This window comes from Dendrobates tinctorius, unplaced genomic scaffold, assembly GCF_039654945.1.
Source record: "Dendrobates tinctorius isolate UK_male_01 unplaced genomic scaffold, ASM3965494v1 ptg000320l, whole genome shotgun sequence".
Classification (NCBI taxonomy): domain Eukaryota; kingdom Metazoa; phylum Chordata; class Amphibia; order Anura; family Dendrobatidae; genus Dendrobates; species Dendrobates tinctorius.
In genome coordinates, this window is record NW_027361987.1 from 265,672 (window position 1) to 280,808 (window position 15,137).

A 15,137-nucleotide genomic window follows, 5' to 3' on the forward strand; every position below is an offset into this window, starting at 1 on the left:
CTTTATGTTCTTTTTAACTTTAAAAGATAGCATTGGTAAATTTATAAGCAACAAAAATCCGAAGGCAGAAATTATTGCCATATTATTAGAAAATCTAATAATAAATTTTTATGGAGCACCAAAAATCTTTATAGTTTTTTAAATAAAGATAATACCTTCCATAAAAACTCGTATATGGTAAAGTGGGAATCAGAACTAAATATTCTATTAACCACGAACAATGGGAAAACGCTATCAGAAACTCATATTCGTCCAATATTTCTATGATCCTTCACGAGGCTTCCTATAAAACCCTCGTTAGATGGCGTTACACCCCTTCTCACCTAGCTCATATTGACCAAAAGAACTCACCCTTATGTTGGAGAAATCGCGGACTACATGGTAATCTTCTAAAGTTAAAAGCCTGTGGAACAGGTATCGATATATATGGACTCCCTTCTCAAGAGGCATTACCCGTTAACTCCAAAGGCCGCTCTTCTCTCTATTGACCTTGAAGAGTTCGACCCTTCAATAAGGTTTGTTATAATACATATTTTCCTGGTGGTTAGGAATTCCCGGGCATTGTACTGGAAAAGAGTGGATGTGCCAAAGTTTTCAGACATTTTGGAGAAAATCTCTTCGCACTACTCTTTGGAACTACGCTTCGCTATTATTAATGATAACTTAAAGAAACACGCAAAGAAATGGGACAAATGGAAATCAATTCCTGTTACGGCTTAAACCAAAGATATACTTTATTGTCCAAATAATAAACATCTGCGCTACGGTACGGCTGATGGAATACTCCAACAGATCTGGTCAACATATAACCTTTTTTTTTTTTTATACTGATCATTAAGTGCCAACAGTCTTTTCATGATATAAACTTATGTTAGATAAAGCTTATACAGTTTACATCTGCATAAATTTCATATGCAAAGCTATGGAAATGTATATTTGGAGTTTTCTAGCTTTTATTGTCACCCCATTTCCCTTCCCTTTCCTCCCCCTCTCCTTATTGTACCCCCTCCCCCTTTTCCTAAAACCTTACATTTCTCTCCTCACTCCTCCCCTTATTAAAACTTCCAAATCAATAAAAACAGTTAAATACATATAAAAAATAAAAGAAAAATTTCCCACATTCTGAACATGAAAAAGGCTTCTCCCCTGTGTGAGTTCTCTAGTGGCCATCCAGATGCGCTTTCCGGTTAAAACATTTCCCACATTCTGAACATGAAAAAGGCTTCTATCCTGTGTGGGTTCTCTGCTGCATAACAAAATCTGGTTTTTGGCTAAAACATTTCCCGCATTCTAAACAGGAAAAATGGCTTCTCCCCTGTGTGAGTTCTCTGGTGCTTAACAAAATTTAATTTCTGTGTAAAACATTTCCCACATTCTGTGGGTGCACGCATTCCCTCAGCAAAGCATTCCAGCAGCTAAACATCTAGAAGAAGCAATTAATCCATGGTAGGGAATTAACATCCATCTTCTCTCTTCACACAGGTACAACCTCTGCTTGCTGTTCTCCGCTGTTTATCATCCTGCAACATTTCTTTAAATGGTACAACCTCTGCTTGCTGTCCTCTGCTGTTTATCATCCTGCAACATTTCTTTTAATGGTACAACCTCTGCTTGCTGTCCTCTGCTGTTTATCATCCTGCAACATTTCTTTTAATGGTATAGAACATAGAACTCTGCTATCAACTACTGCCAAGTTATCCTGTAACAACTTTAATGGCATATAACATAGAACTTTGCTTGCTGAATTATTTCTATAATTCATCTGTTACATTGTACTCAATACTCACTGCTGTACATCCATGGCTGGGGTCATTGTAGATATTATCTTGGGAAAGGTGTTATAGCATAGAGATGGTGCCAGGACAAGTGTTTTTATCATCTATCCACCCCCTGGTGTTGAAACAGCTGCTAAATTATCCCAAATGAGCTCCCACAATCCCTCTCTCCTGACCCTGTAGTGTGGCCTATAAATTTAGAAGCATTCTAAGGTGTGCACGCAGTGTGGGGTGCACGCATCTCCTCAGCAAAGCATCCCAGCAGCTAAGCCTCTAGATGAAGCAGTTAATCCATGGCAGTTAGTCAGGGCAGGAGCCAGGTAACTCACACTTTGCTCTCCCTTTTAGCCATGTGCTTTATTTCTATCCCCCTGTGTTCCCTTGCCATCCACATTCATTGCCCCATCCCCCTCCATCAAGACTCATACACATCAGCCCCTATATACTTCCCTCTCCCATGTACACAGGGGTGGATTAAGGGTAGCCAGGGCCCGGGGCAGTTCAGACTCTGTGGGCCCCCCTCGTCACGTGACGGGGGTCACGAATCGTAGAGCCACACTCTACATAGAGAATAATGGGGCCTCCAGCACCGACCTCCACCCGCAGAGCCGCACTCCACATAGAGAATAATGGAGCCTCCAGCACCGGCCTCCACCCACAGAGCCGCACTCCACATAGAGAATAATGGGGCCTCCAGCACCGACCTCCACCCGCAGAGCCGCACTCCACATAGAGAATAATGGAGCCTCCAGCACCGACCTCCACCTGCAGAGCCCCACTCCACATAGAGAATAATGGAGCCTCCAGCACCGACCTCCACCTGCAGAGCCCCACTCCACATAGAGAATAATGGAGCCTCCAGCACCGACCTCCACCCGCAGAGCCACACTCCACATAGAGAATAATGGAGCCTCCAGCACCGACCTCCACCCGCAGAGCCGCACTCCACATAGAGAATAATGGAGCCTCTAGCACCGACCTCCACCCGCAGAGCCGCACTCCACATAGAGAATAATGGAGCCTCCAGCACCGACCTCCACCCACAGAGCCGCACTCCACATAGAGAATGGAGCCTCCAGCACCGACCTCCACCCGCAGAGCCGCACTCCACATAGAGAATAATGGAGCCTCCAGCACCGACCTCCACCCGCAGAGCCGCACTCCACATAGAGAATAATGGAGCCTCCAGCACCGACCTCCACCCGCAGAGCCGCACTCCACATAGAGAATAATGGGGCCTCCAGCACTGACCTCCACCCGCAGAGCCGCACTCCATATAGAGAATAATGGAGCCTCCAGCACCGACCTCCACCCGCAGAGCCACACTCCACATAGAGAATAATGGAGCCTCCGGCACTGACCTCCACCCGCAGAGCCGCACTCCACATAGAGAATAATGGAGCCTCCAGCACCGACCTCCACCCGCAGAGCCGCACTCCACATAGAGAATAATGGAGCCTCCAGCACCGACCTCCACCCGCAGAGCCACACTCCACATAGAGAATAATGGGGCCTCCAGCACCGACCTCCACCCGCAGAGCCGCACTCCACATAGAGAATAATGGGGCCTCCAGCACCGACCTCCACCCGCACTCCACATAGAGAATAATGGGGCCTCCAGCACCGACCTCCACCCGCAGAGCCGCACTCCACATAGAGAATAATGGGGCCTCCAGCACCGACCTCCACCCGCAGAGCCGCACTCCACATAGAGAATAATGGGGCCTCCAGCACCGACCTCCACCCGCACTCCACATAGAGAATAATGGGGCCTCCAGCACCGACCTCCACCCGCAGAGCCACACTCCACATAGAGAATAATGGAGCCTCCAGCACTGACCTCCACCCGCAGAGCCGCACTCCACATAGAGAATAATGGAGCCTCCAGCACCGACCTCCACCCGCAGAGCCACACTCCACATAGAGAATAATGGGGCCTCCAGCACCGACCTCCACCCGCAGAGCCGCACTCCACATAGAGAATAATGGGGCCTCCAGCACCGACCTCCACCCGCACTCCACATAGAGAATAATGGGGCCTCCAGCACCGACCTCCACCCGCAGAGCCGCACTCCACATAGAGAATAATGGGGCCTCCAGCACCGACCTCCACCCGCAGAGCCGCACTCCACATAGAGAATAATGGGGCCTCCAGCACCGACCTCCACCCGCACTCCACATAGAGAATAATGGGGCCTCCAGCACCGACCTCCACCCGCAGAGCCACACTCCACATAGAGAATAATGGAGCCTCCAGCACTGACCTCCACCCGCAGAGCCGCACTCCACATAGAGAATAATGGAGCCTCCAGCACTGACCTCCACCCGCAGAGCCGCACTCCACATAGAGAATAATGGAGCCTCCAGCACCGACCTCCACCCGCAGAGCCGCACTCCACATAGAGAATAATGGAGCCTCCAGCACCGACCTCCACCCGCAGAGCCGCACTCCACATAGAGAATAATGGAGCCTCCAGCACCGACCTCCACCCGCAGAGCCGCACTCCACATAGAGAATAATGGAGCCTCCAGCACCGACCTCCACCCGCAGAGCCGCACTCCACATAGAGAATAATGGAGCCTCCAGCACCGACCTCCACCCGCAGAGCCGCACTCCACATACATGGCTGCTCTCAGTGCTCTGTGCTGTGCGCACAGGACCTGTGATGAGGTCACAGGAGGGGAGGAGTCAGGGATCACATGATCGGGGGTCCTGACACCTTACCTCCTGTGATCTCATCACAAGCCTTTGCACGCTACCAGCAGCATCAGCGTTCACGCTACTTGTAGATGCTGCTGGTAGCAGAGCACATAATGCCGCCCCCACGGTCACTCACTTTTAGGTGGGGAGAAGATGGAGTGCCATTGCAGCAGCCAGCAGGAATGTGGTGGGGGCCCCCTTAGAAGCTCTTGTGGTGGGGGCCCCGGGGCTGAAGCCCCGCCTGCCCTGCCTATAATCCGGCCCTGCGCGGTGGCGGATTATAATGGGGTAATTTACTGGCCTGGGCTGTGGGCCCCTTAACCCCACTGGGCCCGGGGCAACTGCCCAAATTGACCTCATTATAATCCGCCACTGCATGTACAGCTCCCATGCAATTCTCAACTTCCTGAAAAACCTCAGCCCATCTTGCCTAAACACATCGCACAAAAAAACTTCTGACAATTCCAATAACTACTTGCTCTTTATCTTCCTACTCCTACTGATTTTAGGGGACATCTTCTCCAACCCTGGTCCACCATCCCTTATGGAGGAAAACTCTCCCACCAGAAGACTTCATCCACTTCAAATTTATGTTAAGAACCTATAGCTCTGACCTTCACCTCGCCAATCAGCCCTACTTCACCACCCTGATCTCCTCACTATCCGACAACCCCAAGAAACTTTTTGACCCCTTTCACTCCCTCCTCAGGCCGAAAGCACAAGCCCTTATCACAGACATTTGTGCTGATGACCTGGCCTCCCACTTTACAGAGAAAATAGATAATACATCAGGAAATCCGCTCCCAGACACCAGGTGCTGTGAGTCTCATCCCTCCCTGCATTTCCCCTGGCTCACTCTCCACATTTGATCCCATCACAGAAGAAGTCGTCTCCAGGCTCCTCTCTTCTTGTGCAACTACGTGAACTACTGACCCCATTCCCTCACATCTACTCCAGTCTCTCTCTCTAGACGTCACAAGCCACCCAACTACAATCTTTAATCTCTCCCTCTCCTCGGACATTTTCCCCTCCTCTTTCAAACACACTATCATTATTCCATTATTAAAGAAACCCGCTCTCGACCCATCCTCCACAAACAACTACAGACCAGTCTCCAATCTCCCCTTCATCTCTAAACTCTTGAAGCGCATGGTCTACTCCCACCTAACCTGTTACCTCTCCATTCACTCCCTTCTAGACCCTTCACAGTCCGGCTTCTGCCCCCTACATTCGATAGAAACTGCACTCATTAAAGTGACCAATGACCTTCTGATGGCAAAATGTAACGGTGACCACTCTCTGCTCATTTTTCTTTACCTTTCTGCAACTTTCGACACTGTTGACCACCATCTCCTACTCTCTAGACTCCAGTCACAAGGCATTAATGACACTGCTCTCTCCTGGTTCTCTTCCTATCTCTCTGACCGCTCCTTCAGTGTTTTGTTCGCTGGCTCCACTTTATCTCCTCTTCCTCTCACTGTTGGGGTACCTCAGGGCTCAGTACTTGGCCCCCTTTGCTTCTCTCTCTACACGGCCCCAATTGGATAGACTATAAGCAGATTTGGGTTTCAGTACCATCTTTATGCTGATGACACACAACTATACATGTCATCCCCTGACCTTACCCCCGCTGTACTACAGAACGCCAGTGACTGTCTGTCCACAGTCTCCAACATCATGTCCGCTCTCTATCTGAAACTCAACCTTTCCAAAACTGAACTCTTCCGCTCCCACTGTCTACTAAACTCCTTAAATCTGACATTTCCCTCTCCGTGGGTGGCACTATAATTATACCCCAGCAGCAGGCGTGCTGTCTGGGTGTTATGTTTGACACCAATCTCTCCGTCACCTCCCATATACAATCTCTTGCCCGCTCTTGCCGCTTACACCTAAAGAGCATCTCTAGAATCCGCACTTTTCTCAACATGGAAACAATAGAAACCCTCACTGTCGCCCTGATACACTCCCGCCTGGTCTACTGTAATGCTCTATTAATTGGCCTCCCCCTCACTTGACTTTCCCCTCTCCAATCCATCCTTAATGCAGAAGCCAGGGTTGTCCATCTGGCTAATAGGTACTCGGACGCGTCCGCTCTTCGCCAGTCGTTATACTGGCTGCCCATTCATTATAGGATCCAATTCAAAATACTTGTTCTCACCCACAAAGCTCTCCACAGTGCGGCACCCCCTTACATCTCCTGCTTCATTTCTGTCTATCGGCCTAGCCGATCGCTGTGCTCTTTAAATGACTTTTGACTAACCTCTGCACTAATCCGTACCTCCCACTCCCAACTCCAAGATTTCTCCCTTGTTGCGCCAATCCTCTAGAATGCTCTACCACAAGAAATTTGGACCAGCCACAACTTGCCCAGTTTTAGGCATTCCCTCAAAACACATTTGTTCAGAGCAGCCTATCACATTCCCTAATCAAAAACCATTTTATTTGTAAGTGTGCGTATGTAGCCAATTCACTATCTCTATCTAACCGCCACTCCCTCAAGATGACTGGACTATCATTGTAAATATACACCTGTACTTTGTATCTCCCTCACCTCATTGTACAGGGTGGGCCATTTATATGGATACACCTAAATAAAATGGGAATGGTTGGTGATATCAGCTTCCTGTTTGTGGCACATTAGTATATGGGAGGTGGAAAACTTTTCAAGATGGGTGGTGACCATGGTGGCCATTTTGGATCCAACTTTATTTTTTTCAATGGGAAGAGGGTCATGTGACACATCAATCTTATTGAGAATTTCACAAGAAAAACAATAGTGTTCTTGGTTTTAACATAACTTTATTCTTTCATGAGTTATTTTCAAGTTTCTCTTTGTTTACAGCCATTGACATGTTGCAAAGGTTAACACGTGAGGAGCTGATAGAAATTGTGTTGATGTCTGTTGAACGCCTTACCGGGGTCACTGCAGCAGATTTCAATGCAAGACACCATAAGCAAGAAAACTGTCACCATTCCTGTTTTATTTAGGTGTATCCATATAAATGGCCCACCCAAAAAAGTTTGCCTCATCACTGAACATAATGTTCTGTGTAAACTGAGGGTCCTGTTCCAATTTTTGCTTTGCCCATTCTGCAAATTCAGTGAGCCGCTCTGGGTCACCAATCATTCCCATTTTATTTAGGTGTATCCATATAAATGGCCCACCCTGTAGATTGTAAGCTCTCATGAGCAGGGTCGTTTTATTTTGCTTTAATTATTGTATTATTGTTAACGTTGTTACGACTGTTGTGTTTGAAACTGTTAAACTGTCAACGCTGTGGAATATGTTGGCGCTATATAAATAACGATTATTATTATTATTATGAACAGGAAAATGGCTACTCCCTTGTGTGAGTTCTCTGGTGCCTAACAACATTTGATTTATGTGTAAACCATTTCCCACATTCTGAACAGGAAAAAGGCTTCTCCCCTGTGTGAGTTCTATGGTGATTAACCAAATCTGAATTCTGGATAAAACACTTCCCACATTCTGAACAGGAAAACGGCTTCTCCCCTGTGTGAGTTCTATGGTGATTAACCAAATCTGAATTCTGGTTAAAACACTTCCCACATTCTGAACAGGAAAAAGGCTTCTCCCCTATGTGGGTTCGCTGGTGAATAACTAGACTTGATTTCTGGTGAAAACACATCCCACATTCTGAACAGCAAAAAGGCTTCTCCCGTGTGTGACTTCTCTGGTGATTAACAAAATCTGATTTCTGTATAAAACATTTCCCACATTCAGAACAGGAAAAAGGCTTCTCCCCTGTGTGAATTCTCTGGTGCTTAATCAAAGATGATCTCTGGTTAAAATACTTTCCACATTCTGAACAGGAAAAAGGCTTCTCCCCTGTGTGAGTTCTCTGGTGTCTAACAAGATTAGGTTTATGTTTAAAATATTTCCCACATTCTGAACAGGAAAAATGTTTCTCCTCTGTGTGAGTTCTCTCATGCCTAACAAGTTCTGAATTCCAGTTAAAGCATTTCCCACACTTGGAGCAAGAAAATCTCTTCTCCGTTGTGTGATTTTGTTGATGTTTAAGAAACGACTTTTTGAGGGGAAAACTATTTCTATATTCTGAATGTGAAAATGACTTCTTTGCTTTAGGAGCAGTTTGTTTTTTAATGCCTCTTTTGTGACTTTGATTTTCCTTAGTAGTCAGTAATGAATCAGAAGATGGGACCTGTTTCATAGGATCAGATGACAGATCTTTACTGTAAAGGGATGCTGGTATATCTGGAGCAATGGCAATGACTTCAGTTGCATCCTGTGGGATTTTGCGATCATCTGATTTAAAAATTGAAGATATCAGCTGTCCTGATCTCCTGGTAGAGTCATCTGCTAAGAAAAAAACAATTATTTTGAATATAATATCCTAGAATTTTATATTTTTGAAAATGGCTACTTAAACTGTCTGTAAAAATGGCAAGTTATGTAAAATTATTGAATGACTGTCTAAGTCAATGACAGTTCACAGTCTAATACAAAAAGTTAGAGGATGAACCAGTAGTGTGTGGTGTTCAACTGTTTGTTCATTCTGCCTCCCAAATATAACAAATAAAAAGCAACCCATCAATGATATGTAGGCGAAAATACCACCAATAACAACTCCTACTCATCTCACATAAAACAAGTTCCCACTCAGGTCCATCATCTGTCATTGAAAAAACAGATGTCCACATTACTAATGGCTCAAAGACTCTTGAAAAGCAACATGGCTTCCATAAACAAAGCCAGCAAAATGCACTCTTTCCAAGTCAAATCTCCCCCTCGCTTCTGAGCTTTGCAGTGTACCTAAACCACATTTACCATCCCTGTATTTGGCATCACTGCAATGAGAAGGACCCACTTAGTTTTCTATGTGCGTGTCTAGTGGAGCACAATCCGGGCATTATGTGCTGGGCAATAATATGGCATATTTCTAATCTTCACTCTCCAACATCCACTGTGTGCTAATTTCCGCAAAGTCCCTGTGAAGTCAAAATAGTCACTACTCTTATCGATTACTTGACCGAGGGTTATAATTTCCAAAATGTAGTCACTTTATGAGGATTTCTACTGCTCTGGATTTCTGACATTTTGTCATATTGAGACTTCCGCAAACGGTATGTCCCATTTTCTCCAGGATCTGCTCCTGTGACGTCTGCTTCTGTCACCAGGTCCCATCTTATTCATTCTGCAGGCTGCACCGGTGATGGAGGCGACATTAGAAACAGAAGCTGTAGGCGGCACAGGCACTGTTCAGCCACTAAGATTAGGGTGCCTGGGACCAGTAGTACCGGCCAGTCTGGCAGTATGTGTGGGTGCTGTCCAGGTGAAGTTATCTGCTCCCTGCTTCAGCCAATTGGAAAGCACCGCACCGTACTAAAGCTTGAAGCATATTACCGAAGGCTGTCAGATACAGCCTTGGCCTGCTCCGGTTCAGTCCTCGGGGGTCAGCTCCCGGATTGTGCATTTGCTTCCTGTTATGAACCCGCTCTGTTTACGGACTACTCTTGCATCTTATAACTTTTTATTTTCTCTCCTCTCCTGGTCCTGACTCGACTATCTATTCTTCTTGCTATTTCACACCACAAAACAGCAGGTAACACCATCGCCCAAGCCTAGGGGTCTTTGTGTAAGTCCAGATCCATGTAGAAGGGTTAAAGGGTGATGAGCAAGACAATCCCTTGGATCTGGAAAATGGAGTAGATAGCGCCAAGCCTCTTCATGGTGGACATCTTTTGAGCTGCCAATTGACCACGTACAATGCCCCCAATAAATTTTGTCGGCAAACTATTCCAGCAAAATTTGCCTTCATACAGCTAAATGGCGCTCTTTCCCTTTTTAACCCTGCCATGTGCCCAGACAGTAGTGTACAACCGTATATAGGGTTTTGTCGCATTCAAGAGAAGTTGGAAAATAACTTGTAATGTCAATTTGTTTCCTATTATCCTTTGTGAAGAATTTCACCGTTATCACCATATAAATTGATACATGTCAGATTTGAAAATTGGGGTCTGATTAGGAAGACAAAACTGGCTGCGAGAAGTGGTTAAATCAGCATTTTGGGCACTAACTACTGTAGTCGAAAACTGAAGATTGATCATTTCAGTAGATGTATTATTGCCTAACTCCACAGTCTCCATCAGTAATAAATGAGCAGCTAGTGGTGAAACCTCTCTGGGGTAATTAGAGTATGGGGCTCGGTGACGTCACAATCTAAACTATCGTAAGCTCCAATATTTTCTGTCAGATGAGTTTCAAGAAGAAATATTACACATTTATAGAGAACTGTGTATAATAGTGCAGAGCTGAGATGTCTTGAATTTAGATCTCGGGCATTTGGAAGAGGTAATGGAGAGCTTATGTTAAAGACTATGAGGGAGTTACAGACTCACATAAGTGAGACAGGCCGATCCCTCCACAAATCATACAAAGCGAAGAACTGTAACCCAATCAGCAAAGAATAAAAAAAAAATTGCATCCCCAACAACAGTAAACCAGAGTTGCCCTCATTTATGGTGGACCATTGGAGCTACTATGGATCCTGACCAGAAGATTACAGAAAATAATATTGCTCCCCATTTCAGGAGAGATTGTGCAGTAATCTGAATTCCTTAGGATCAAAAATAATGTAATTTATGACGTGGAGTGACTCCATGACACCAGGGCTGGAGCCATGCCAAGACATTTCCTACAGGTGAAAGTCAACGGGTAGACAGTCGCACTCAAAATTGAGTGTCACTTGCATCAGAGTCATTAAAGGAATTATTATGATTTTTATTAATTTTTTTTTCAATAAATCAAGAAAAGTGAAAAAACACCGCAAACAGAGATCAGATTCCAAACATGAGTACTACACGGTTACGTTTCGACCTATACCTAGGTCTTTCTCAAACCATACTGCAAGATAAACATGCAAAGAAAAATTATTTACCACACTAAACAAAGTGATCAAGATAATGTACAAAAGGCTAGAGACATAGTGGACATAAATATATACAAAATTAATAAAATTTAAAAAGGGTGTATGCTGAAAAACCCTATAGATACAAAATATATAAACATCTATATGTGCACACATAGGACTACACATGGATCTGCGCAATAACAGGAATGCAGTGTAAGACAAGAAGATGGTCATAGGAGATATTGCAGACTATTGGCAAACAAATATACAGTACTAATCATAATGTGCTTGGATAAATGGAAAACGAAGCTGGGTGGTGGAGAAAGGAAAGTATAGCAAACATGAGATACTAACCTCAATAGGAGTGTCAAGGTATATGGAAAGAGGACAATTTTTCAGAGTCCCAAAGTAAGGGCTGTGGGGAAAAAAAAAAAAAGGAGAGATCATAAGAAAAAAGGAACAGAGGGTAAGCAAGGCGCCAGGGGGTGCTGCTGTACTGACCTGTGGCAAGAGAGCGGCAGGGATCTGCAGTGTTGTGGGTGGAGGCAAGAATGCCTCGGTTTATATATGTTGAGAGTCACTATGAGGCTGGGAGGAGGCCGCTCTCTTGCCACAGGTCAGTACAGCAGCACCCCCTGGCGCCTTGCTTACCCTCTGTTCCTTTTTTCTTATGATCTCTCCTTTTTTTTTTTCCCCACAGCCCTTACTTTGGGACTCTGAAAAATTGTCCTCTTTCCATATACCTTGACACTCCTATTGAGGTTAGTATCTCATGTTTGCTATACTTTCCTTTCTCCACCACCCAGCTTCGTTTTCCATTTATCCAAGCACATTATGATTAGTACTGTATATTTGTTTGCCAATAGTCTGCAATATCTCCTATGACCATCTTCTTGTCTTACACTGCATTCCTGTTATTGCGCAGATCCATGTGTAGTCCTATGTGTGCACATATAGATGTTTATATATTTTGTATCTATAGGGTTTTTCAGCATACACCCTTTTTAAATTTTATTAATTTTGTATATATTTATGTCCACTATGTCTCTAGCCTTTTGTACATTATCTTGATCACTTTGTTTAGTGTGGTAAATAATTTTTCTTTGCATTTTTATCTTGCAGTATGGTTTGAGAAAGACCTAGGTATAGGTCGAAACGTAACCGTGTAATACTCATGTTTGGAATCTGATCTCTGTTTGCGGTGTTTTTTCACTTTTCTTGATTTATTGAAAAAAAATTAATAAAAATCATAATAATTCCTTTAATGACTCTGATGCAAGTGACATTCAATTTTGAGTGCGACTGTCTACCCGTTGACTTTTACCTGTGGTATATCCACGTTCAGTCAGCACCTCCTCCTACAGCACGAGTGCGCGTCTTTATTTTTTCTATTGAACACATCTCCTGCAGGCGGGAATAAATGTATATTACAGGGACGTAAATTTGATGAATGCACTGGCATTACCACTGCGTGACAGGGTCAAGAATCTGCATACAGCACCTGCCTGCTCTATGGCTTAACGTGTAGAAATGCAGTAAATATATACAGCAGATATGCCCTACATACACAGATGACCCTGATCTATGAATTACTGAACGTCTACATGTATGGCTGGGTAGAGCAGGCTGGGGCACACGTACACTTAAGGAGGTGATCATGATTATGAAGCCGTACTGTGTCCTGGATTTGCACTATGTTCCTGCCACCTGCTTGAAAAGGAAAAAGCTGCCGCCCTATGTCTGTGTGATGTCACTACACTGCCGGCTCTTCTACTGCAAAAAAGAAGGGATCCCTGATGAAGGACACCGAAGCCTCAGAAACGCATTGGATAATATCACTCTTTTCTGCAATAGAAGAGAGCCGGCAGTGTAGTGACATCACGCAGACATAGGGCGGCAGCTCTTTCCTTTTCAAGCAGGTGTTAGGATCAGCGCAGCCGGCCTGAACGCTGCTGACTCTGCATCATCCTACACAGTATATATCCAAGACACAGTATGGCTTCATTATCGATTTAATCATCTCCTTAAGTGTATGGGTGCCCCTGACTACTCTGCCCAGCCATACACATAGACGTTTAGTAATGCATATATCAGTGTCATTTAGTGTATTTAGCACATATCTATAGTATTTCTTAACCCCTTCCTGACATATGACGTACTATCCCATCCAGGTAACCCGGACCCGTATGACCGATTGGGATAGTACACCATTGTGATCAGCTGCGCCCACGGGGCGATTATCACAGATGTCAACCGGCACTAAGTGCCAGGAGCGGTCACAGACCGCTCCCAGCACAATAACCCCCATCACACTGCGATCAAATATGATCGCAGATTTTCCCGGAGCATAAGGGAGAATCGTGCAGGGAGCGGGCTCCCTGTGCGCTTCCCTGAGACCCTCAGAACAAAGCAATGTGCTCGTGTTGTTCTGAGGGCCTCCTCACTTCAGGCCCCTGGATCCAAGATGGCCACGGGGGCGTTCTGGGTCCTGAAGGGAGGTGGCTTCTCAGTGCCTGCTGAGAGCAGGCGCTGAGAAGCCACCTGCACTGCCTGTCAGATCGCTGATGACACAGTGCATTGCAAAATGTCAGATCAGCGATCTGACACTGTATAGTGATGTCCCCCCCTGGGACAACGTAATAAAGAAAAAAAAACGCGTAAAAATAATTTTTAGAAAATTCCTAAATAAATTTAAAAAAAATTTCCTAATAATTTCTTTTTTTTGTAAATAACAAAAAACAAAAGTACCGTATTTTCCGCTTTGTAAGACGCACTTTTTTCCCCCAAAATTGAGGGGAAAAAGGGGGTGCGTCTTACAAAGAGGATATACATTTGCGCTGCCACTGAGGGTACTTGCCGCGGCACTCTGTGCCCTGATGCTGCCGCTGCGCTGTCCGCCACCGCCGCGCTCCTGTCCCCCGGTGGTTTCTTCCGCCCCGCCGCCGCCGCCGCGCTCTGTCCCGTTCAGCGTGGGGGGGTCTCTGTCGCTCCATGCCTGCTTTCTTCCTGGAAAATGGCCGCCGCGCATGCGCAGACGGACATCTCGGCACTGAAATCTCGGGAGATGCAGTAAATCTCGGCACTGAAATCTCGGGAGATGAGATTTCAGCGCTGAAATCTCATCTCTATATGTGCACACATAGGACTACACATGGATCTGCGCATGCGCGGCGGCCATTTTCCAGGAAGAAAGCAGGCATGGAGCGACAGAGACCCCCCCACGCTGAACGGGACAGAGAGCGGCGGCGGCGGTGGGGCGGAAGAAACCACCGGGGGACAGGAGCGCGGCGGTGGCGGACAGCGCAGCGGCAGCATCAGGGCACAGAGTGCCGCGGCAAGTACCCTCAGAACGGGACAGAGCGCGGCGATGGCGGCAAACACCGGGGGGACAGAGCGCGGTGGTGGCGGTAAGAACCGGGGGAGAGCGCGGCGGTGGTGGCAAGCAGGCACCGGGGGACAGCGTGGCGGTGGTGGCAAGCACTGGGGGACAGAGTGCGGCGGTGGTGGCAAGCAGGCACCGGGGGACAGAGCGTGGCGGTGGTGGCAAGCATCAGGGGACAGAGGGCGGCGGCAGTAACAGACACCGGCAGCGGCACGCTGCACATCAAAACACCCCCTCATCCCAGCAGCAATGTTCCACTCCGGCCTCCTCCATCACCACCCCTGGAAAGCAATAAGACGCATGGATTATAAGATGCACCACCATTTTATTAAAAATAAAGTTTTTTTCCTATTTTTCTCCTCAAAATTTGGGGTGCGTCTTATAAT

The 15,137-nt window shown here is 46.1% G+C and overlaps 1 protein-coding gene and 1 long non-coding RNA gene across 2 annotated transcripts in view; both read right to left on the reverse strand.

The window, feature by feature from the left end:
- Nucleotides 1-4,379: 4,379 nt before the first annotated feature.
- LOC141073904 (uncharacterized) overlaps nt 4,380-15,137 on the reverse strand; it is a 68,927-nt gene continuing 58,169 nt past the window's right edge. Inside the window, exon 6 of the mRNA XM_073561443.1 lies at nt 4,380-8,852. Coding sequence (XP_073417544.1) covers nt 7,815-8,852 — 1,038 coding nt within the window. The 3' untranslated portion in view covers nt 4,380-7,814. The remainder of the gene's footprint in view (nt 8,853-15,137) is intronic.
- On the reverse strand, nt 11,295-11,968 carry LOC141073929 (uncharacterized). Its single transcript, XR_012227098.1, has 3 exons — nt 11,871-11,968; nt 11,724-11,784; nt 11,295-11,362 (listed from the first exon to the last, which is right to left on the reverse strand). It is a non-coding gene; the product is annotated as an uncharacterized lncRNA (long non-coding RNA).